Source organism: Hippocampus comes, unplaced genomic scaffold (assembly GCF_001891065.2).
Source record: "Hippocampus comes isolate QL1 unplaced genomic scaffold, H_comes_QL1_v1.1 scaffold93, whole genome shotgun sequence".
Classification (NCBI taxonomy): domain Eukaryota; kingdom Metazoa; phylum Chordata; class Actinopteri; order Syngnathiformes; family Syngnathidae; genus Hippocampus; species Hippocampus comes.
In genome coordinates this window covers 708,192-732,378 of record NW_017805481.1, presented here as the reverse complement: position 1 = coordinate 732,378, position 24,187 = coordinate 708,192, and the positions used below count along the sequence as shown (strand labels likewise).

Genomic DNA, 24,187 nt, shown 5'->3' with positions numbered 1-24,187 from the left:
ACTCTCACCGTGCCGCTTTTTGGTGCATGCTTTTAAACCCAGCGTATTGATCGTGGAATCGATACTGTGTTGTGGCTCACGTGGAAAAGATCAACCACCCGTATGAAGCCTCGGGGTGGAGACGTTAGGGAGACAATGGCCACGTGCCAGCATCCCAGCGTGTCCTGTTTTAGTTCATGCACAACCCCCCTCAATTCCAATATGTTCATGTGTGCAATTCAGTTGAACTCTTTCATGCACCCTGTAACCCAGAGGTGTCAAACTCATTTTTGTCACGGGCCACATTGTAGTTACGGTTTCCCTTGGAGGGCCATTATGAATTTGGGGGAAACCATATAAATGTTTAATCCCCTCCACATATTATATACACAGCGCATGACAAATTGATGGATAACTAGTTTAAAAATCAGAAGTCAAGAATGATGATGGTTATTTTTATAATTTTGGTTCAAACTTTAGCAAGCATCATGGAACCTAAAATGCTTGATTTGCTTTCGCGGGCCACATAAAATGATGTGGCGGGCCAGATCTGGCCCCGGGGCCTTGACTTTGACACCACTGTGCTGTAACCTGATAAGCTGTCCACTGTAGTAACCGCTGTCAACGAAAGGGTGAAAGCACATCAATTAAAAAAATAAATTAAAAAATCGACAAATTTGTGATCGCTGTACTATAGCATGATATTAAATGATGGAAATAGTTGTTTTTTTTTGTTTGTTTGTTTTTTGTCACAGCACAATTGTCACAGCAGTAAAGACATTTCTTTTAGTGTGTGGAAAAAAACCCGCCATACTTTGTGACAGGATGTTCGTTCCAAACCACAAACGTCTTCGCGGCCACCAAGCAGTTTGAACCTCTGTCGTGCAATCAAGGTTTTCCTGAAATGCCGAACAAAAGAAAACAAAAGCCAGATGAGGCAGCTCTCCTGTCTTGTAAGAAATCCGTGCGAAGCGCGGAGCTCTTTGTTTAGGAAGAGAAAGTGAGGGAGTTTTAAGCAGTGACAGGTAGCAGGTGGGGCAGTGCTAATTGGAGCTTATCAGGTGTTTGAAAGGGTACGTGGGGGGGTTATAAAAAAAAAAAAAAAAAGAAGAAGGGAAAAAGCATGTGTGGCTTTTGTGCAGCTGTCACGCCGCTTGAAGTGTTCGGACTTAGGAGGGAAAGCATCAGTTTTCAGTATGATATTGAAAGTTGAGATGGCGTGCACCAGTGCCAAGCGACGGCGCCTGGTTTGTTTTCATCTGTCGGTCACTCGTCCTAACACGCTCGCTCGCAGCCGTGATGCTTTTCGGTGACCCCCCCCAAAAAAAAAAAAATCCAGACAGGATGTTATGTTGTTTTGTCTTACGTGTGAGCACTCGGCACGATGACGTGCGTTGAAGAAAACAAAATCATGACGATTATCTGTAGACTGCAAATTTCCCCAGTGTGGGACAAATAAAGGTTATCTTATCTTATCTGTCCATTTTCAACGGCGCTATCAAATTGGACTATGAGCAATTGGCCGAACTGGTTGCCAACCAATCACAAGGCAGATCTCGACAAACAAGCATTCATGCTCACATTCACAATTTGAAGTCCCTAATGAACTTGGCATGCATTTCGTATGAAATGAGGAAGTCCGCCACGGGCAAGTACGGGCAGAACTCCTCACAGGAAGGCCCGAGACAATTTTTGGCCCTCTGAACCGTGAAGCATCTCGAGTGAACGTGAGGTTTTGGTATCGAGGTATTCCACTATCAGGAATGGGCGTGGGTGGCAAAAGTAAACCAAACATGGCAGGTAAAGGGGCGGGGCCACATGGAGAAGATATAGAGTTGAGGGTGAAGCGTGTGTGGGTCGTGAGAAACCGGTGCATCTGGTTTCCCCTTCGCATAACGACAGACGCCGGCTTAGCGACAGGAGGACCGTGCGAGCTGTCTCCACAACACACGCGAGAGGAGTCATGTGCCGACCTGCCGGAGAGCACAGAAAACGGCTTTGGAAGCCCTCTTGCGAAGCATGACGAGTTTATTTAGTAGTTTGCTGACAAGCAATTCAGTATGCTTGGCATATGTCAAACTAAGGAAGCAATATCACAGAATCATACTACGACTGAAAACGAAAATGGCCTACAAAGTGCAATTAATTAAAAAAAAAAAAAGGTGGAACTGCTATTCTAGTTCAGTCATGACACTTTGAAAGAGGAAGTTGGGTTTTTTGGCTCGATAACAGCTGAAAGTGTATTTAAAAAAAAAAAAGAGGACTTATTTCATCTTCTGAATCTTTCTCAATCACTATTCAGAACATTCGCGTTTTTTTTCAGAAAACAAACAAGATTGGTGACCTTTGGCTCGATAACAGCTGAAAGTATATTAAAAAAAGAAAGAGGACTTATTTAATCTTCTGAATCTTTCTCAATAACTATTCAGAACATTCGCGTTTTTTTCAGAAAACAAACAAGATTGGTGACCCGCTCCTCTCTCTCATCGATGCGACTTTTTCATACTCCTCAATGTGTCTTGTTGCGTCATGATGTTTTATTTCTTGAGCACTGCAGCTTTGTCTGTGCATTCAAGACCCCATGCGCTCAGCAAAACAAATAAAATAAAATAAAATAAAAATCTGTTTCCAGCAAAATGTCAACATTCCGCAGACTGCAAATGAGTCCCGGGCTGAGTTTGAGACACCTGGCCTACACCGTCTACTCATTCACTCACTCAAAGACTTTTGACATGTCTTTTCAGACTCCACACATTCAATCCGTACTTATTTTATATATATATATTTTATTTATTTATTTATTTTTCTCAATTTTTTTTTTATTTTAAAGACTTTCCTGACAATGTCTGGTACTGTTAACTGAGGACAAACCCCAAAAAGGAAGCCTTGACACTCTTTGAACCGACAGCACTGCTCTCAATGTTTTTTTTGGATGCCATCTTGTCACTCAGGGTTTCCATTGATGAGTCAAAAATATACATAAGCTCTTTTTTTTTTTTTTCCTTCTGTAGGTGGATTTTTGACTAAATGGTTGGCTGTGCCCTCCACTTGCCCTGGAGAAGGCGTGCAAAAAATCCCCCAAATCCCAGAAAGACAATAACTGTAAAACAATAAAACCCTATACGGTATAAATAAAATAAATGCAATAAATGTAAACAAAATGCAGCATTCAAAAATGATAATTTTGGAAAAGGGAAATGTGATCGCCAAAACACCCGCGTCGCCCTGTCAGCCTCTATGTCAGACTTCCCCCTTCGGGGAGGAGACTTCTGATCGTGAACGAAGATATGGTTGTCTGTGGTTGACTTTGACGGAACCATACGCACACAATAAGAGCAGTGAGCACCACAGCAATTATTTTGACTTGTCACGTGCGGGGGTCACGCAATTTTTAAAAACATGGTTACGGTGGGAAAAATCAATGTGTTTGTACCAGGCTTAACATGCAGTGCTGCTCAAACTAGGCCGAGTTAATCAATCCCGGCTGCAAGAACGAGACCTAATGTGATTCGGCCGGCGCACGCGTGCTCGGTCACAAGCTCGCTTGTTTATTTCTATTAACAGAGCGACGAGATTGATGCCGACTGACTGGACGGGCTCGGACGCTCGCAGCTGCGAGTTGGTTGGTGCCAGCAACTCCAGATGCATCATCGGCCTCAAAAGCAAATTGAGCGGCGGCGGCACGAGCACAGAAGGCCGTCGAGTCTGGCCCGCCGTGCTCAAGGACTTGATTGTTCCTCGTTGCTGCTTGAGGAAATACTGGAGGCGGTTAGGACCGGCAAGGCGGTAAAGCACCTGTGCTTTGCCCACGCTTGCGCACAGTCGGCAGTAGGCCCCGATCGATTTAGATCTTTGGAGGCCGATTCTGATATTTGAAATCACAAAATTGTGGAAAATGATTATTTGGACGGTTAGTTAATAAGACATATTTTTAATGGAAAAATGACTTCTTTTTGGCCCCTCCCCCTCAATGCTTACAACAATAAAGATATGAATTACAGGCAAAACGGTGAACTTTACAATTGATAGAAACATAGACAAAAATAAGACAATTTTATTTGGTGGGGAGGAATGTGTGAATGTCCTCATCTTTGTCTTGTGTTGCAATGTGTGTTTTTAAAAAAAATGGCACAGGTCGGTCGATTTTATAAAAGCTAATTGCCTCCCCAATGAGCAAGAAGGAAAACCCACAATAGTCTAAGTTAAGGTCACAAATGAAAATGTCACAAATGTGATCGAGTGGAGCCACAATAAGCGAACCGCGACGTTGCGAGTGGACACTATGTCGAAGTGATGTTGTACAGTTCAAGCTGTGCATGTCGGATAGGAGGCGAGTTTACCCCCTCGGTTGTTCGCGGCGGTTACGGAGAGTCTTTGCCACACATGCTTGTAAACATTGTCGGTCTGGTGCATTTTTTCGAACTCAAATCATTCTTTGGGATTTATGTTGCCGGGTAATGAAAGATGAATTTTGAAATTGACATGAAAGTGTTTCGGCATCATACTTTCTGGTGTATTTATGGTTTCATCTATTAACGTCGGGAATTGTAAACATTTTTTGGGCGGGGGTGAGAGGGGCGGCGTCAATTGCTTGCGGTTTGTTGCTCGTCGGTCGTGAAGAAATTATGTTTTTTCTTTCACGGCAGTGGGGGGGGGGGGGGGGTCCGGGCCCCCCTGAATGTGTTGCTTTTTGTGCCTGCGGTCATTCAGATTCCTGCCATTGTGTCCAGATGCCATTCCACATGCATGCTCGTTGTGTGGCTTTTTTTGCTCTCCCTGACTCACTCCTTCTTCTTCTTCTTCCCTGCACGTTTGCGCTATCGCAAGCGAGTAGTAGTGAGACGCAGCCGTGTTAAATTACCTCCGGCCGCAGCGCCGCACATGGATTGTGTTACTTTATGACAGCTTTAAGGCCACCGGCTCCTCGTCGAAATTAGAATGTCCCTTTGTTGCCCAACACTTTTTCATTTTAAAAAAAAAATACTCAGTCGCCAGATTTCAACTTTACCCGCAGTCATCTGAATATTTAAACCGCTTTGAATCGCGCGATCGTAAAACCCGACACCACGGTGGTTTCAAAGTGCACCTGCGTGGATTTCACACCAGTATGCTTGTTTGTTAACCCGGCGTAGGATACATCCGCGATTATTTGAAGAACACGTTGGTGCATAGAATGCTACGTGGGAGGTGTTAAAAAGTGATCAAGCCGACGATGCACTCACTGGCCGCAATATTACACCTTTCTCATACGGTGGAGCGTTTTCGAGCATTTGTAAAAAAACTTTCTCAGGATATCTTGACTACTTTAAAATGGTTCGCGCTTAAAAATAACAGACGACGTGGGGAAAAACAAGTGGTCTAGCAGCTGTTTTTTAAAAAATAAAATCGCTCTCTCCGTTCTGTCAGCGTGACACAATTCAACAGAGCGCACTGGTGGGAAGTAACTCACGATTGGCACTTTGGCATCACTTCCTGTCTGCTGCGCGTAAGGATATCACCTAACATTTACGGTGGCATATTAGCACATCCAATAGATTTGTGATTTAAAATTTGGGGGGGTTTATTTCACACCCCAAAAGTTTTGTAAATGTTCTACTTAATTGATTTAATTTTCTTTCATCCTATCTCAGTAGGCTGACATTTTTTTTGCTGTACTGCCCCCTGCTGTCGACTGAAATTGACGTCACAACGAGCTCAGCTTGTGAACTCAAGGCTCTCTGGGTTTGGTCAAGTGATGTTGGCAAGGCGAGTCCTTTGGCATTTGGCCGTCCATTTCAGTTGCCAGCGGGCATTTGGGGAAAAAAAATCGAATATGGATTTGTATGTAGCTTCTAAGCTGTTGCACAGCCCCGCGGAGGCTCGCGTCGAGAGATCTCTCACGACAGTGGAACGGTTTCCTTCCAACAACAATGCCTTGTGTTGACAGCGAAGCATTTGGGCCGGGCGTTAGTGGAATGTGTCCCTCCGTCAGCAAGAGGAGTCCTCTTTGTCCAGCTGGCAGCCCATCCCCCCCCCACCCCCCCCCACCTCGCCTCCCCTCCCATCTTGAACTCAAATCATCTACCTGAAGATGAGATCCGCATCTGAAAACGGGGAACGCACTGTCCCGCAAAATAATACATGTTCCCCCAAGGTGCCGTTTCAGGTCTTTGACAAGCCGCTGGATAATCACTGCAATGCGAAAAGCAGCAAAAAGCGTCGTGTGCGGGGGCGTGAAGCAGCTCCAAGCAGAAATGCTCCGTTCACTGTGGGTCAGTGCCTTTCTTGGGGGAATGATCGAAAAAAATCACGATGTGAGAAGTCATTCTGTCTCGGTCTGTGAGTACAACTTGCCATTAAACAGCAATTTTGTTCTGGTCAGCGACGTGCAAGGGCTGGTTTGGTTGGACTCAATGCAGCTCTGCTTACCTCATGGGTTTCATATTATAGAAAGGGTGTCACACCCGAGGGGGGTGTACTGTTCTACATGATGGTGTTTGAAACAGTGCAGTCCAGCGGCCAGACTGCGGCTGTTGCTTGAAAGTGGCTCTGGATCTTACCCCCGTGTAGCTGTCAAGTCATGGGCTGAGAAAATTTGTGTGTGTGTGTGTGTGTGTGTGTGTAAATGAACCAAATTGCGACAAGGCAATTTGGCAACATTTAGGCAGTGGACTAAATATTTACGCTATCATTATCGCAATGTGGTACAATGCAATTTTCAAATTACAAAGGCAGTGCTTAAAAAAAACAACAACTTCAATTTCAGTCAATCGGCTTCATGTATTGATTTATTGATATAGTGTCGAGATAAAGTCAGGCCTTAAGAAGGACAGTCCACATTGACATGTAATTGTTTCATAAACAATGAAAAGTTGAAGCGACATCGCCACAGATTTGTTCGCATTGTTGTCGTATTACGATTCATGACTTATTTTTACATTTTTACAAAGCTTTAAAGACTTAAAGTGAAAGTATTTCGGAAGTGAACAAATAGAAATGAATCCTAACGTCTCGTCTTTGCGTGCGCAGGTGACCCACGTAAGCGCTCCTGAGACGTGAGTGCGGGACAGGCGTTCTCCCTCCCAGCAACCCTCTTGCGTCACCTTCCCGTCTTTGCTGTGAAGCCGCCGCGGTGTGCCAGCTGACCGCCATGAGGAGCAGATACTCCCAGTACTACAATCGGACTCTGATCCCTTACCACTACGTGTTCGCCAAGAACATGACCCTCGAGGACCTGGACAAGCGCTACGAGGACAAGAAGTTGCTGACGGACCCCAGCATCATCATCGTGGTGCTGTGCACCATCATCATCCTGGAGAACCTGCTGGTGCTCATCGCCGTGTGCCGCAACAAGAAGTTCCACTCGGCCATGTTCTTCTTCATTGGCAACCTGGCCTTCTCCGACCTCCTGGCCGGCTCGGCTTACATCGCCAACATTTTCCTGTCGGGCTCGCGGACCTTCGACCTGGTGCCCGTGCAGTGGTTCATCCGCGAGGGCACGGCGTTCATCGCCCTGGCCGCGTCGGTCTTCAGCCTCTTGGCCATCGCCATCGAGCGCTACATCGCCATCACCAAGGTCAAAGTGTACGGCTCCACCAAGACGTGCCGCATGTTCCTGCTCATCGGCGCCTGCTGGGTGACGTCCATCCTGCTCGGCGGTCTCCCCATCATGGGATGGAACTGCATCGACAACCTCCCCCAGTGCTCCGCCGTGCTGCCGCTCTACTCCAAGAAGTACATCCTCTTCGTGGTGACCATTTTCAGCCTCATCCTGCTCTCCATCGTCATCCTCTACGTGAAGATCTACTTGATCGTGCGCTCCAGCCACCAGGAAGCCACAAACTCCCCCGCTTACGCCCTCTTGAAAACGGTCACCATCGTGCTCGGCGTCTTCATCATGTGCTGGCTGCCCGCCTTCACCATCCTCCTCCTGGATTCCTCGTGCACCATCCAGTACTGCCCCATCCTCCACAAAGCCAACATCTTCTTCGGCTTCGCCACGCTTAACTCGGCGCTCAACCCGGTCATCTACACGCTGCGCAGCAAGGATATGCGCAAGGAGTTCCTGCGCGTGCTCTGCTGCTGGGGGGTGCTGCAGAGCGGGAGGCCCGCCGAGCGCTGCCTGGTGCCGCTCAAGAGCTCCAGCTCTCTGGAGCACTGCACGCACAAACACGAACACCAGACCACGCCCATCATGCAGAACTGCACCACTTGCGTGTGACGGCGGCGAAGAGAAATCGCACCAGCTCGCAATCAAACCGTGCCCGTGTTGGGATGCGAGGCCACTTTTGAACACCGACAAGAAACTCCACTTTGGGGTGCTTGGGAAATGTGAAACTGTTCATGGGTACTCTGGTGAAATCATATGGAGTCATTTTAATGTATGCTAGACTGGATTTACACTGCATGGTGTGACACAATTCTGTTTGTTTTTTTTTGGGGGGTGGGGGGGTTGCCCTCAAGTGGTATAATTGGGATTTCAAATGAATCAGTCAGGCCATAAACGCTATGTCACGTTTAATATTTGTACTATTTATCGGCCATGATTTAGTTCCATGATTTGTGTTATTTCTGTGCAATTCGGGCACGCAGGCGTTCTGTCAGCCATACGGGATCTGTGTCACTAGACATGTCTGTACATTAAAAATCGGAATTGAGCACTTGGACCTGCAGTGTAAATCCAGCCTTGGGAAGCCCAAAAAAAAAAAAAAACCAAAAGGAGCGTCTGCAACGCAAAGCTTTGAGCGTTGCACTTTGTAGCTTGTAGGGCGAGCTCCTGACACCCGACGTCCTGGCGAAATGAATGCAAAGTCAGAATCTTGACGAGGCTATGATTGTAACACGAACCAAACCATTGCTACTCCTCTGCATTGTGTTGTATTTGATGAAGATGACTCCTGTTCGTTTAAAAAAAAAAAAAAAAAAAAAAAATCCGAAACGAGGAGTTGAATACAAAACATATTAGGCCTTCATATTTAGAAACCATCAGCTCATAGCAGGGCTATATAGTCCCGATATAACCTTACTTAAAATCCATTTGAGTAACCATAATCTGTTTTCTTGTAATGCATGGAAGTGTAGCTCATTACATGTGTATGGTGTATTCCAGTTTCCACCACTAACCCCCCTTTTTCTATTTTTCCCAGTGCCTTTTTTTTTTTTTTAAGTGCTCATCTTGTGTATGTATCTTAACGGTTTCCTTTAAGGGAAAGCACATTTTCTCCAGTGGTTCACTTTTGACTGGTTATTTGTCCTGACAGTGTTGTTTAGCAACGTCTCTGTTTGTGCCATCAAACTTGGCTGAATGTATGCATGAAGAAGAAGATGAAGAAGAAGAAGAAGAGGTTTCGGGGCAGAGGGTCCCGTGGTCGACAGTATTACTGCTCATCCCGACTCACTGTGAAGTCTTAAAACAAAAGAAAAGAGCATCCTGGTTTGGTTGTCTGCCATATGCCTCGTGTGCAACTCGAGCTTATTGGGATCAGATCTGGTTTCAAACACCCGACCGAGCCTGGGGAGGTTAGCATCATCCTCATTCTTGACAACTTCCTGCCGCCGTAGGAAGTCCTGTTGTGTTGGTTTATTCGTGCTGTCCGGTTCCTGTTTGTTCAGGATTATACTCCCATTCTTCCCGTGTGTTTTATTTTTAATACGAAAGAATTTGAAAGAAAAAAAAAAAAGTGTTTATAAATCACATTCATTCACACTCACACAGTCCAGCAGAAATGGTGAAAAGCACTTTGGCAGCTTCAGTGATGTCTTTTTTTTTTAGGCGTCTGTCATGTGTATCACTTTTGTCGCGTCGCCTGACTATAAATATATGAACATGTATGTAAGTATGTACAGTTTATATGTGTGTGTTTATGTATGAAAATGTGTCTCTTGTGCAATAGCTTTTTGTTTTGTCCCCTGTAGCACGCTGCCTGTGTCCATTCGGTACCATCTGAAACACTAATGTAGGTACATTGTTTTTGTTTATTGAATTCCTATTTGTTTGTTTTTTTACAAAATAAATGAAATACGAAAGAAGTTGTTGTGCTTTACTTTAATTCTAAGTAGAACTGGTACAGATGCACAAGCTATCACTCCCCTAAACTATTCCAGCCGGTATGTTATAATTACGCAATTGCAGTGCACGAACGGGCACGTCACCATTTGCACTCACATTCGCATGAAAGGCCAATTCGGCATCTTCCCAAGACAGGGTGTCCTAAATGCGGCCGGGGGGGCCATTTGCAGCCCGCCATATGATTTTCAGCGGTCTGTGGCATATATTAAAAATGGCTTTTGACTTGGCTAGTTAAAAAAATGTAATGAAAAGGATGGTGGTGGGCAGAGAGAGAGGAGGGAGTCGAAACACTAGCTGCCACTCCTACTAATTCTGTAGCCTCGCTAGATATACAAACACACAAATAAACTATACACAAATGAAATAACACATTTCCTCTTCATAAAACTATGTAAATATAGATAATTGGTTTTGAGAAGCAAAAACTGTTTCTTCCACTCTTTGCTCTGTGTCAAGGTCCCATCTGTGACACGATCACATTAAAAATCAAGGATCTGTTTTACAAATGTTAGCTTACTATTGTTTGGAAAAATATATATATCGAATAATTTTTTAGAGGGGCCTTGCATTCTTTCATTTTACAAAAAATGTTGGACAACCCTGACCGAAGATGACTTTTGGCCAGGCTACACTAATGTCCGGTTTCCAGCCAATCACAGCGCACATATAGACAAAACAACCATTTGCGCGGATATTCACACTTATGGACAATTTAGAGCCTTCAGTTAACCCTGTCAGCGACCGCGATTACTACAGTGGACATCTTATATACTAGACAGGTTGCGGGAAAACACAAGTTAGTTCATGAAAGCATGAAATTGGTCCAAAGTGTCTGTTAATCACGCCTGTCTTACACAATAGAATTGTTCAATTCCTCAAAGGCGGCGCTGATGGGAAGCCGGGCAGAGGGCAAGGCGAGTGAGATTCGGGGTGTGGTGCTGACCATGAATGTCTATTTGTAAGCTGGCTTGTCTGAGAAATGCCCCCCAGAGATGTTTTGGGGTCCTGGGGGGAGACTCGGGCAAGGGTTGACTTACAGCGGCCTCGGGAGACTTGGGCCTGTTTCCTGTCAGCAGTCCAGGATTCCTGGGTGGGAACATTGGCTGAATCAGCCCCAAGAGGCTGCGCCTGCTGGGAAGGCGGCCAGATCGCCGCACAGCCTTTTTCCTTGCAGGAAGTGACATCAGACGCTCTAACCTGCAATGGGAAGTCGCACGCACATGTAATCAAACCAAAGCGAGCACATAAACTGACAGAGTGGAAGAACTTCATGCATAAACTTATATCTCGGGTCAAAAACGCTGTCTAAATGTTAAAATTACATGGGTTACATATACAGACACATATTGTGTTTGCATCAACTCTAAACAGACATTGCCAGTTAATGGAGGTCTGTGGATGGATTTTATTTTAATCAAACTCATCGTAAACTGGTCACGCAAATCCTAATGTCACACTGCCACCCGGTGGTTAGGTTATGTACTACGTTCTACAATAGAGATGAGAGGAAGGCCGAAGCTTCTGCACTGTGAGGCGGACCTGCTGACCAGTGGGCCACCGTGCCGCCCACCTGTAATTACTGTACAGTATATCATATTTTATTTGTTTTAATTATAAAGTGATTAGCTTGCATTGTAATTGTTACTGTTTTGTATTGTGCTGTTTTGCAAAATATTCATATCACTATAAGCACACACATATTTACAATAAAAAAATAATAAATTATTTCTTTAAAAAAAAAAAAAAAACAACTTCATATCGTAATTATATATAAAATGTCTCTGGAGGTCGGCGCCAAATAAAATCTCGTCTATGGCGCCATATGGGCTCGGGGCCGGCCCTGCTTATGTGTCACTACTTGGTAAATAATTGCTTGTTGCTGCAATATGTGTCCTTCATAACACTGGAGACAAATTCCTTATTTGTTTGTACAATAAATATGTGATCCTGAAAGTGTGAATTGATTGAGCTTTAAAATCCACGATACAGTCTGCAAGTATGGAGAGGGGAAAAAGGTAATTGGAAAAGTGTGGGGGATTTAGGGAACTTGGCCTACCTCACATTTTCATAAACCAGCATAAGAATGGTTCCATGCATGCTGTCAGAGTTCAAATCAAAACGTCTTATTTTGTTCAAATTGCCAAACAATATTACAGTGTGTCCGTTTCCGCATACTCTGTCGTCCTCAACTTCCGGAAGAAAAACAACGGGGTGATTGCTTTTATTAATTCAAATTAGCAACTGTTATACCATTTATAAAGCGACAAAAACATGAAAATTCAAACTTTGTGTTATTTAATAAAATACATAGTGTGTTTCTAGACCAAAATGTTCCTTTCGGGACTTCTGATACGTCCTTACATTTGAAGGTCTTAACCATGAGCCTCTGTAAGTGGTACAGTCCGAAACGCCCAGGTTTCCGCGCGAAAAGACGGCCCAGGCGCGCCAATTGCTTTACTCGCGTCCATTCCACAACACGACTCATGCTCAGGCTGAGTAGCACTGTCGCTCTCACTCCGCTTTTAGATTCTTTTAAAGCTACTTTAACTCGCGCTCTTAAACGTTGATTTTACTACCAGCCGAGCGTCATGCCAGCCAGCACTTCCCTGTCGTTGCCAGAGGATGTCAGGAAAAGGTAGGCTGCCGTGTATAATAACCCGGATGCTAATCTTCTACATGTTGCTCAAACATGGCCACTATATTCCGTTTTCTGTCTTTGAGTTATGAATGTGCCATAGCGACTTGACTGGTGCCTCCTCGCTGTTGCTATCGAAAGCATGTCACCACTTGACCGTCGCGTCCCATCGGGCGAGTTAGCATGCTCGTTAGCGCCCCAGCCTGTCAACGCGTGTATGTGTGCGGGGAAAGCTTTTGGCGCCACTATGAACAGTGTCATAGTGGTCAACCAAAGAGAAAGCTAACACGGCTGAGCGTCGTTTTTAATTTTTTTTCTCACCTTCGTTTAAAGGTTGATGGTGCTGCACGAAGATGGATCTTCAGACGAGGTGAGTTGAACCGCATCAGCAAGCTCAACGTATTTTGTCACACTAGACCTTTAAACGTGACAATATATTGTGTTTTTCAAGCAACAATGGCGTGCAGAATTCTCTTAAGTCTATTTTGGGAAGCGGTAAAGCCGTGATTGGCGAGGCGCACACAGGTGTGAGCAATGTCGTTGAGGGATTCGATGGGTTTCCGTTCTTACGTCGGTGACGTAAGACGCATCCGTACGTGCTGCGCTCGGTCACTAAAATTAACGCGAAGTCATTATTCCGTTTGTTGTCTATGAGCTCTGAACAGTTTGAATGTTATCCATTAAAAAGAGATACATGTTAACCAGTGGTCTAACAGTGGTTTCTAATCGTCCTTCCAGGATCACGTAAAAGAGCAGCTCAAGCTGGTCCAGGACTTTCTGCATGCCGACACTCAGGATGCCCTCAGCATCCTCGAGGAGAAGATGAAAAACTCAGAAATCTCCATGGTGAGAATTTCAGCACTCGTGAACTCGCAACATCGTGTCTAATGTGTGGTCTTTGTTGCCCTCCTTCCTCAGGAGGACTACGTCTCCAAAGTGAAGTCCTTGCTGGGAAAGGCGCTCAGCCTGGAGAACGGCGAGGAGCCCAACGGCAAAACAAACGGCCTCAGTAACGGCTCCCACAAAGGCGAGGACGCCGGCATGGATGTTGAGGAGGAAGACGAGGCCCTCAAATCGCCCAGCGCTCGTGGGAAAGGACGCAAGAGCAAGGCTGACACCAAAAGTTGGCACCTTTCTTTACGATACGACAGTTTTCAGTGCCAATTATTTTTAAACTTTCATTCTTGATTTTCCCGCAGAGTCTCCGGCCACTTCCAGGGTGACGAGAAGCGGCGGCAAACAACCAAGCATCATCTCTATGTTCTCTAAAGTGTGCGTTTGTAGCTCTCATATTTTTTGGATTTTTTTTTCGGTGCGTTTCATAGCAAGCTTGCCATAGAATTGAATCTGAAAATATTCCATGCGCAACAGATTGTTAGATGGCTAAATCAAAGACTGTTTTTAGTTTGCTGTTTTTGAAGGATTGTTGCCTTAAATCGTAATGCAATATGAAAAAAAAAAAGAACAAATCTGTTTTGATTAATGATATTTGTATTTCTGGGGGAAACAAAACGTATGTCGTCTTATTTGAGCGGAACGACCTATTTTACAGTCAAAAGCGCAAATCGGAAGACCTGAGTGGCGAAGCCACAAATGGAGAAACTGAAGTGAAACAGGAAGATGGTGCTGAAGAGGTGAGTGCTCTTAAATTCAAGTCCTGCAGCTCACTTGTTCACACTGCCAGCCTAATCTTTTATTTTATTTTTTTTTCTTCCCCAAAATGTGCCATAGTCCCAGGAGAAGCGTCTGAAAGTGGAGTCTGATGACAAGTGAGTTCCTCAAACACTTTGAGACGTCGCTACTTTGAATTTGTCTCTCTAAAATCCTTGACTTTGACAGGGCTACTTCTGAAGAGACCAAGACAGTTTCTGCTGCCAAGGTAATATGTAAATAGCATTTTTCCCCATTTTGGGGAAAGAAATGAAAAACAAATAACTCACAGGTTTTAGCTCATCTGACTTTTTTTGCTTTTTCAGACGCCACCTCCCAAATGTCCGGATTGCAGGCAATATTTGGACGACTCCGACCTCAAGTTCTTTCAAGGGGATCCAGACACTGCAGTAAGCATATTTTTTGTCATTGTTTTTTTTTCCTCCCCTTTTCAAATATCTTCCAAACATGTGAACGAGCAAGAACCCAACATGGTTGTGTCTCCAGCTGGACGAGCCTGAAATGCTGACTGACGAACGGCTATCGTTGTTCGACTCCAACGAGGACGGCTTTGAGAGCTACGAGGATCTGCCACAGCACAGGATCACAAACTTCAGGTGAGAATTCTCGATTAAAAAAATAAAATAATAATAACTATGTTGACTTTCTTCATGCGAGCTTATCAAAGAACAAATAAATCAATTCCTCTTGTAGTATCTACGACAAGCATGGTCATCTTTGTCCCTTTGACGCCGGACTGATTGAGAGGAATGTGGAGCTTTACTTCAGTTGCGTTGTCAAACCAATCTATGATGACAACCCCTGCTTGGATGGTAAAGACCAGGCTGTCATGCCACGTTCATCTGCTCTTACTGGACATTTGATTAGGCACACCTGCGTGAAAAGAGCTGAAATGTAATTACAGATGCAGATGAACGTGGTGGCTTGAATTCTTTTCTGTTCCTTCTCGAGGTGGCGTTCCCGCAAAGAAACTTGGACCCATTAACGCCTGGTGGATTACTGGATTTGACGGCGGAGAAAAAGCTCTCATCGGGTTCACCACAGGTATCGACAGACTTCTTGTTGTCCTACGTTTCCCCGTCCGATAGAGATGAACTCTTCTTCTCTCCCTCCCCAGCGTTTGCCGACTACATCCTGATGAATTCCAGCGAGGAGTACTCTGCCATTTTCGCGCTGATGCAGGAGAAGATCTACATGAGCAAAATCGTGGTGGAGTTTCTCCAGAAGAATCCGGACGCCAGTTACGAGGATCTTCTCAACAAGATTGAGGTGAGGTTGTCTTATTTAATGTACACGGTGTTATTACTGCTATTTTGGATCGGGATAAACTTTTTGTCGTGGCTTCGCTCTTTCATTTTGGGCTATTTGAGCGAAGTAGAAACCAGTCAAATTGAGTTTTTGGAGGGGAAAATGTATATTATATAGACAATTGAGATTAAATGGTCCAGTCAAACGTCATAGCGAATCTGTACGTTTGTTTCCCCCGACTTCAGACCACGGTGCCACCGCCGGGCCTCAACTTCAACTGCTTCACCGAGGACACTCTGTTGCGCCACGCCCAGTTTGTGGTGGAGCAGGTGGAGAGCTACGATGAGGCAGGCGACTCGGACGAGCAGCCAATCATCATCACGCCTTGCATGCGTGACCTCATCAAGCTGGCCGGCGTGACGCTGGGCAAGAGGTACAACTTTCTTCGCTGCGACGTTTCGATTAATGTGGGGGGAGACAGAGGGGTTGGCGCCTCACCTGCCTTTTTTTTTTTTTAAGTTGCCGCACCTCCAAATGCTCCTGATATTAAAATTGTCATTTTTATTTTCAACAATTATTGGCTTGAAGTGCTCGCTAACGTCTGCCATTCCTCTGACGTTTTCTTATGCAGCATGCTGCTGTCCTGGTAGGTTGGCCTTGAATGCATCATTAGCTCATGTGATGGGGAAAAAGTCCATGCCATTGTTTTGTATGGCTTCACATAGTCGTTTGTGTGTACTATCGCCATTACGCCATCTGGTTTGTCATTTCGAGTGGCTCCATAAGCAGCGTGGCGCAACGCGACGCCCACACGAGTGTAATGTTATCCAAAGCAAGGGCGGCGGGGTCTGCCTTATGTGGCTGGCTGGTGAAATACGAGCTTTTGATGGCATAAATCACGCAAAGAGCACATGTAGCAGACAGAATAATGAGAAATGATTTGCCTCCAAAGTGCTTTGTAGGTTCAGGTGATCAGCCTGGCGTTGCCATAGAAACTAGTACTGTATTTTCCCGATCAAAAGGCACACTTATATGTCAAAATTTTCCCCAAAATGGACGGGATGCCGAATAATGCGGGTCACCTTTTGTATGCGAGTTCCAAAATCTGTGAAAGCTATTTTGTGAACGGATTATCGATGCTTGGGTTTACGTGTCTGCTTGCACCGTTGTTGGGACCTTACGCATCATTTCTGAGGAGCCGGACGGCCACGAGCCTGCCTGGCATGTTTGATTGTGAGCTTGCCCAGCTGTTCATTTCGGATACAGAAAATTAGGACTTTGAGTATTGATTGATTTTATTTATTTATTTATTTATTTTTATTATTATTTATTTTTAGCATGAGTACATGGTTCAATATTTCAATAAAGTACAACCGAGCTCAGTTTTGCACCCGCTGCCTTTTTATAAAAAAATACTCTAGCATACACGCATACCAGGGTTTTTTTTTAAGCTCTCTTACGTTTTGACCATACCTGCCTCAATAATACAGAGCGTTGGGGTTGGGAGGTGTCTCAGGCGTTTACTGCCTTTATACTTGGCGGTTTGTTTTTTTTAAATGGCTGAAGAGTGGTACACGCATACTTTTTTTTTTTTTTTTGGGCCACACAGAGTCAAAATAGTTGTGTTCAATATGCGTTTGTCCTGCTTTACTCTTCATTCTACAGCGTCACTGTGTTGCTTGTCTCATGTTGCATGGCTGGACGCTTTAGATCACAGGTTTCAAACCCCAGTCGGCGAGGGGCCACTACCCTGCATCTTTTTAGACTTTTCCCCTCTTCCAACAAACCTGATTCGAATGATCAGGCTCCTGCTGAGCTGATCATCTGAATCAAGTGTGTGGCAGTAGGGGAAAAAAATCTATGACATGCAGCATAGTGACCCTCGAGGACCGGAGTGTGACTCTTGTGGTTTAGATGATTGGCCAACCGCTTCATCTTGACATTGCATCACACAACCACCAGCAGCCCTTTCAGGTCCTAAATACCAAATCCTTGAACGCAAATGGCTTTTCTTTTTTTTCTACTTCAACCAGGCGAGCTGCCAGACGGCAAGCCATCCGTCACCCCACCAAGATCGAGAAGGACAGCAAGGGTCCCACCAAAGCCACCACCACGAAGCTGGTCTACCTGATTTTCGACACCTTCTTCTCGGAGCAGCTCGAGCAGGACGACAAGGAGAGCGCCGCCAAACGGCAGCGCTGCGGCGTCTGCGAGGTGAGCCTTTGCCACGCCCACTCAATCTGAAACGGCCTATTTGAATGCAGAAATCTTCACCATGGCTTTTTATTTTTTTTTTTTTAATATATATATATATAAAGGTTTGCCAATCTCCCGACTGTGGCAAGTGTGCCGCCTGTAAGGACATGATCAAATTTGGAGGAAGCGGCAAAAGCAAGCAAGCGTGTAAGCAAAGAAGGTGAGCGTGATGAACAACAACATGCATCATGTTTTGGAGCGGTTGTATTTATTTGATGGAAACTTTGAAGTTGAGGGAGGTCCTCTCATTAACCGATGAAAATGCCCGTCCTCGTTGAGACAGGTGCCCAAACCTGGCCGTGAAAGAGGCTGAGGATGATGAGAACATAGAGGAGGAAGATGTCCTTGTGAAGACTAAGAAAGCGTCTCGGGTGAAGAGGAAGAAGCAGACTCAGTGCAAGCTGACTTGGGTCGGCGAGCCCGTTCAGGTACTGGATGCTTCATGCTTGATGAGCTTGGGGGGGTGTCACGAATGACCCCTCGCTGTTTTGTTTTCACTCGCTTTTCAGTGTGAGGGCAAAAAGCAGTACTACAAAAAGGTCTGCGTGAACGACGAAGAGCTGGAGGTGGGCGACTGCGTCTCCGTTTCCTCAGAGGATCCAGCCACTCCTTTGTATCTGGCGAGGTAAAGCGCACATACTTTTTAATACATATTGATGGGAATGGAGAAAGGCGGAAAAAAAGTAGTTTATTTTGAGAATTACCAGCACAACAATCATCAGACTGACATCTCATTCAGCTTTATTTGTGCTTTGAATGTTAAACAGATTGACTGCTTGTATGTAGCCTTCACCAAAGAGACATTTTATGCCAACATGAGAGTTTTAAAGTAGATTATTGAAAATGTATCTTTTCCAGTCTGGATTAGGCTTTTAAAAAAAAAAAACCTGTACAATGGTGCCTTGACTCAAAACTTTAATTCCATAAAATGGCGATTTGTTCCAGCCCCCAAAATAGCCAACAAATAAGAATAAAAAATCAAGCTACAGCCTCGTCCTTTTTAAAATCATGCCAGGAGCAAATGGAAAGTCAAGGATTAGTTAAGACAGTTTGTGCATTATGATTTCATGCTTGGTTGTCCGTTGATGTGTGTGTGCATCTTGGCCACCAGGGGGGGGCAATATATTGACATGCATAGCGCCCAAAGTTTCACAACTGACCCGTGAAGATGCAGTAATTTTAGTTGCCTTTGCGCAGAGGATAAAGAATATATACACCCATGAGTATCCCCCCATTGCTCCTTTTGCTTGTGCTGCATTGTTGACTTTCCCCCGTTTTCAAATGTCCCCTCGCCCACCAGGATCACGGCCATGTGGGAGGACAACAACGGCAAGATGTTTCACGCCCATTGGTTTCTCCGCGGCACACAAACCGTGCTCGGCGAGTCGTCCGACCCCCTGGAGCTGCTCATCGTGGACGAGTGCGAGGACATGTCGCTCAACTACATCCAAGGCAAAGTCAATGTCTCCTACAAGGCGCCCTCCAACAACTGGTTTATGGAGGTAAGTCCGCTTTAGTGGGGAGGAGTGTGGGGAGGCGGGGGGGTTCCTCTGTTGGGATGCTCACTGCAGCTTTTGCGCCTCAGGGTGGGATGGATACAGACGTCAAGGTGATTGAGGACGACGGCAAAAGTTTCTTCTATCAATTCTGGTACGACACGGATTTTGCTCGCTTTGAGACGCCGCCCAAGACCGCGCCATCGGAAGACTGCAAATTCAAGTGAGCGCAAGCGTTCGTTCTAAACAGGCGTAAGCATTCCACCTCGCTTAACCCCATTAATCTCCCTGCTTTTCTTTTGAGTAGGTTCTGCAGCAGCTGCGTGAGGACTAAAGAGCGCGAGGAGCGGGAAAAGCCTTGTGTCTTTGAGCCGCTGGATGAAGAGCACGTTTCAAAGGCGCTCTACGCGTTGGCCTGCTTCAAAGGCGAGCAGTTCCGGGTGGGAGATGGCGTCTACATGCCTCCCGAGGCCTTTAACTTCAGGTGACGCTCAAGAAATGGAAATACTGTTTTGTTTTGTTCCCCCCCACCCTCGCTCACGGTCTTGCGTCTCCCCGTCAGTGTGAAAGCAGCCAGCCCGGTGAAGCGCTCCCACAGGAAAGAGGATGTGGACGAGGACTTGTATCCAGAATACTACAGGAAGTCTTCCGATTACATCAAAGGCTCCAACCAGGACGCCCCGGACCCGTTCCGCATCGGCCGCATCAAGGAGATCTTCTGCCACCGGCGTAGCAACGGCAAGGCTGACTTGGCCGAGGTCAAATTGCGACTTTACAAGTTCTACAGGTAATGGATTACTTGCGAGACGGTGTGGAGAGGAGGAAAAACTGAAACGACCATTTTCCTCCGGTAGACCCGAGAACACCCACAAAGGAGTGAAAGCCAGCTACCACACAGATGTCAATCAACTGTACTGGAGCGACGAGGAGGTCACGGTCAACATGGCCGACGTGCTGGGACGCTGCCACGTAGAATACGGGGAGGACCTCACCGAGTCGGTCCATGAATATTCCAACGGAGGACCCGACCGCTTCTATTTCCTGGAGGTACATTTGTGTGCATTAGTCGCGTCTTCACTGACTCATTTTGCCTGAAGATGAAGCCCCGCCCCCTTTTTTTTTTTTCTTCTTCAGGCTATTTCCAGTTGTTATAACAAACGTTGTCATACCACCAAAATACAGTGTTTGTAGACCAGCTATCAAGTCACTTGTCCATGTCCCGTAAAATCTTCTCTTGCAGGCTTATAATGCCAAAACCAAAAGTTTTGAGGACCCTCCAAACCACGCTCGCTCCGCCGCGCACAAAGGCAAAGGAAAGGGCAAAGGGAAAGGTAAATACCACACGACTGAATGAAAATGTTTCCGCCATTTCTCAAAAGGCTTCTAACCTTCATCTGTAACGTTTTTCACCCCAACCGCGTCAGTCATATGCCATCTTTTTTTATTTCCAAGGTAAAGGCAAAGGGAAGTCCTCCGCCGCTCAGGAAAAAGCAGAGCAGCCCACTGAATCGCAGACTCCCAAGGTGCACAAATACCGCACTCTGGACGTGTTCTCGGGCTGCGGCGGTCTCTCTGAAGGCTTCCACCAGGCTGGTAGGAACTCCTCCTTCCCCACGCGGTTAAATAGCCCAAGCAGGATACCGAACGAACGTCCATTTTTTTCCCCGTCGCGAAGGCATTTCCCAGACGGAGTGGGCCATCGAGATGTGGGAGCCGGCGGCGCAGGCCTTCCGGCTCAACAACCCGGGCACCACGGTGTTCACCGAGGACTGCAACGTGTTGCTCAAGCTGGTCATGTCGGGCGAGAAGACAAACTCCCTGGGCCAGAAGCTACCGCAGAAGGGCGACGTTGAGATGCTGTGCGGCGGGCCCCCCTGCCAAGGTTTCAGCGGCATGAATCGCTTCAACTCGCGCACGTACTCCAAGTTCAAGAACTCGCTCGTGGTCTCCTACCTCAGGTGTGACAAGCCAAAGATGAAAACGAAGCGACTTTTAACGGCGTGACTCCGAGCAACGGTTAACGCTTGGCTTCCTGCGTTGCAGTTACTGCGATTACTACAGACCAAAGTTCTTTCTGCTCGAGAATGTGAGGAACTTCGTGTCGTTCAAAAGCTCCATGGTGCTCAAGTTGACTCTGCGCTGTCTCGTCCGAATGGGATACCAGTGCACGTTTGGAGTCCTGCAGGTACATTTATCCTAATCGCTCTTGTTTTTCTGTAGTTTTGGTCCCCCCCCCCCCCCTTACATTTTTGAAAATGATGTATTTGTAAAATTCAGTAACTAAAAATGGAACATCTACACGTGCGTGTTTGCGCGCTATCTCCCCCCCGCCCCCTATTGTGTCACATTATTTATGCTATTTTGACTTTGACGATAGCTTATGTTCTTTACTTTCTTCCTTTCATAACTTGGCTGCTGTAAATTGGGAATATCTCCATTGTGAGACGAATTAAGGTTTTATTATTCTTATTGTCACATGATCGCTTTTGAATCAGGCGGGTCAGTACGGCGTAGCCCAGACCCGCCGCAGAGCCATCATCCTGGCCGCCGCTCCCGGAGAAAAACTCCCCTTCTATCCCGAGCCCCTGCACGTGTTCGCTCCCAGAGCCGTCTCCCTCAGCGTGGTGGTGGACGAGAAGAAATACGTCAGCAACGTCACGCGGTGAGTTTTAGCCTCTGGGCGCGCGCACGCACGCCCATCTTCAAATATTGTGATTGATAACGGCAATCTCTGCGTACAGTGGCAACGGCGGAATCTACAGAACCATCACGGTGCGAGACACGATGTCTGACCTGCCCGAGATTCGCAACGGCGCCGCCGCCTTGGAGATTTCCTACACCGGCGAGCCTCAGTCGTGGTTCCAGAGGCAGATCCGTGGCACGCAGTACCAGCCCATCCTCAGGGATCACGTCTGCAAGGTGAGAGAGCACGCACGTCGAGTAAATGTCTTCGGGCTGAACCTGGCTTTTGAACACGGGTGTGGAGTCCTTTTTTTAGCCGTTTTTCAAAATGGCTAAAAAAAAAGAAATACTGTATTGGTTTCAGTTAATAAATTACATTCAAAGTCTCCTTTCAAAAATTTGAGCTGGTATAAATGAAATATTTACTTTCTATTATCAAAATGTTACTGGTGAACTAATTTGTAACCGAAAAACCAAATTATGTCCGGGAAAGGTTTGAATATACTTCCTCATACAATTGAATGAGAAAATGCAAACTTTTCATGGTTAGTATTTAAGGTATGTGAAAATCATACGTAAAATATTACATGAAGGATAAAAGTGGATCATGGGGTTTAGCTTCCTCTGGATGTTCGATGCGACTTTTATAGTATCGTGGGTGGGTATCGGCAGCCTCCTCGTACACGGTACCTTAAAACGAAGCTGGATGAGTGTAACTGTCTCCCCAAATATAAGATTCAGACATCTTTCTTTTTTCAAGGATATGAGTGCTCTGGTGGAGGGCCGCATGCGCCACATCCCATTGGCACCTGGTTCGGACTGGAGAGACCTTCCCAACATTGAGGTGCGCCTGAAGGACGGCACCATGACCAAGAAGTTGCGCTACACACACCCGGACAAGAAGAATGGACGCAGCGGCACAGGAGCACTCCGAGGCGTCTGTACCTGTGCCGGAGGTGCGCACAGGCGCAAGTGGCTCTTTTAGGGAAGCACCAGAATGGTAACGTGTAGATTTTTTTTTTTTTTTCTCTTCTCAGGAAAGCCCTGTGATCCGGCTGACCGGCAGTTCAACACGCTGATTCCGTGGTGTCTGCCTCACACGGGAAACCGTCACAATCACTGGGCAGGACTTTACGGCAGGCTGGAATGGGACGGGTTCTTCAGCACCACTGTCACCAACCCTGAGCCCATGGGAAAACAGGTCCAAAAAAAAATTTTTTTTTTTTTAAATTAAATACCCAAACTGGTGCTGAGCAATAAATTGAAATAAAAAGGATCAAGAGGTGAAGGAAATAGTTATTCACAGTTTGAATAGATCGAAAATGCTCGAGATTTGCATATTGACCAAGGTCTTTTTTCCACAACGTGCAGAGATGAGTCGGCACGAGGCTGTGATAATAGTTTTGAGTAGTTGAGTATTGTATTGAGTGCGTGTGTAATTTTGAAATCAATGAATTTCGTCAATCATGATTTCATTTTCATTCAATATAATCGCCCAAACCCAAGCTTGATTACCGCCTTCATTTTATTTAAAAAAAAATTTGGGCCCTACTTTTTCTCCACTTATTTTATTTTTTTATTGCAGGGTCGCGTTCTGCACCCCGAACAGCACCGAGTGGTCAGCGTGAGGGAGTGCGCACGCTCTCAAGGTTTCCCCGATACGTACCGATTCTTCGGGAACATCCTGGACAAACACAGACAAGTGAGCAAATCACGCCAGCGTATTGAGCCACAAGATAGTTTGCGTTGATCCCTAATTTATTGTCGGTACTTGGCAGGTGGGCAACGCTGTGCCTCCACCCCTCTCCAGAGCCATCGGGCTGGAGATTAAGAAGTGTGTTATTGTTAGGATGAAGGAAGAACAGACAACAGGTGAGCATGCATCCAACGTCGGAAGTACTGAAGGGAACGTGGCTTGAGACTTAACGTGTCCTTTTGTGCTTTCCTCCAGAGAATGTCAAACAAGAGACGATGGAGGTGTCTGACTAGTTCGTGTCTTCTCCTGCCAGCAAAAGGTTTTCCATAGTGGATATGTTTGAATTCTGGGCTGGCACAAGTTTACTGACCAAAATTCTTTTTCAAGTGTGGTTTTAAACACCTGTTAACATGATGTGACAAATTGTTTGTAGTTTTTCTATGTAATATTTCAAATAAAGCTCTTATCGCATGGTT

At 45.8% G+C, this 24,187-nt stretch overlaps 2 protein-coding genes and 1 long non-coding RNA gene across 6 annotated transcripts in view; 2 read left to right on the top strand and 1 right to left on the bottom strand.

Annotated features, from left to right (window-relative positions):
- Window positions 1–9,728, top strand: part of s1pr2 (sphingosine-1-phosphate receptor 2) — an 18,961-nt gene extending 9,233 nt beyond the window's left edge. The window contains exon 2 of the mRNA XM_019875762.1: window positions 6,988–9,728. Coding sequence (XP_019731321.1) covers window positions 7,109–8,179 — 1,071 coding nt within the window. The 5' untranslated portion in view covers window positions 6,988–7,108 and the 3' untranslated portion in view covers window positions 8,180–9,728. The remainder of the gene's footprint in view (window positions 1–6,987) is intronic.
- On the bottom strand, window positions 611–13,389 carry LOC109519332 (uncharacterized). Of its 3 annotated transcripts, XR_002168926.1 has the most exons (3): window positions 12,084–12,208; window positions 11,065–11,224; window positions 611–878 (listed from the first exon to the last, which is right to left on the bottom strand). It is a non-coding gene; the product is annotated as an uncharacterized LOC109519332 (long non-coding RNA). The 3 variants fall into 3 exon arrangements; XR_002168925.1 differs by lacking the exons at window positions 611–878; window positions 12,084–12,208 and adding an exon at window positions 12,984–13,389 and having other exon boundaries at window positions 9,719–11,224; XR_002168924.1 differs by lacking the exon at window positions 611–878 and having other exon boundaries at window positions 9,719–11,224.
- On the top strand, window positions 12,445–24,187 carry dnmt1 (DNA (cytosine-5-)-methyltransferase 1). 2 transcript variants are annotated; one of them, XM_019875728.1, is made up of 35 exons: window positions 12,445–12,662; window positions 12,996–13,032; window positions 13,401–13,508; window positions 13,581–13,785; window positions 13,862–13,934; window positions 14,215–14,296; window positions 14,394–14,431; window positions 14,502–14,541; window positions 14,639–14,722; window positions 14,820–14,929; window positions 15,027–15,145; window positions 15,285–15,377; window positions 15,451–15,602; window positions 15,827–16,014; window positions 16,213–16,227; window positions 17,615–17,795; window positions 17,900–17,997; window positions 18,121–18,265; window positions 18,347–18,462; window positions 19,138–19,339; window positions 19,423–19,556; window positions 19,641–19,817; window positions 19,896–20,120; window positions 20,188–20,380; window positions 20,574–20,664; window positions 20,786–20,926; window positions 21,009–21,291; window positions 21,377–21,518; window positions 21,829–21,995; window positions 22,075–22,252; window positions 22,776–22,971; window positions 23,053–23,216; window positions 23,601–23,717; window positions 23,794–23,887; window positions 23,967–24,187. In XM_019875728.1, exons 1-35 carry the CDS (start codon window positions 12,616–12,618, stop codon window positions 24,002–24,004), a joined length of 4,473 nt encoding a protein of 1,490 aa, XP_019731287.1. In that variant the 5' UTR covers window positions 12,445–12,615; the 3' UTR covers window positions 24,005–24,187. The 2 variants fall into 2 exon arrangements, with proteins under 2 accessions (XP_019731287.1, XP_019731289.1); XM_019875730.1 differs by lacking the exon at window positions 16,213–16,227.

Coding starts and splice junctions, on each gene's coding strand:
- dnmt1 (XM_019875728.1), top strand. CDS start 12,616: ATGCCAGCCAGCACTTCCCTGTCGTTGCCAGAGGATGTCAGGAAAAG. Junction 19,557..19,640: donor TCGGAAGACTGCAAATTCAA/GTGAGCGCAAGC, acceptor TCTTTTGAGTAG/GTTCTGCAGCAGCTGCGTGA. Junction 21,519..21,828: donor GCACGTTTGGAGTCCTGCAG/GTACATTTATCC, acceptor CTTTTGAATCAG/GCGGGTCAGTACGGCGTAGC.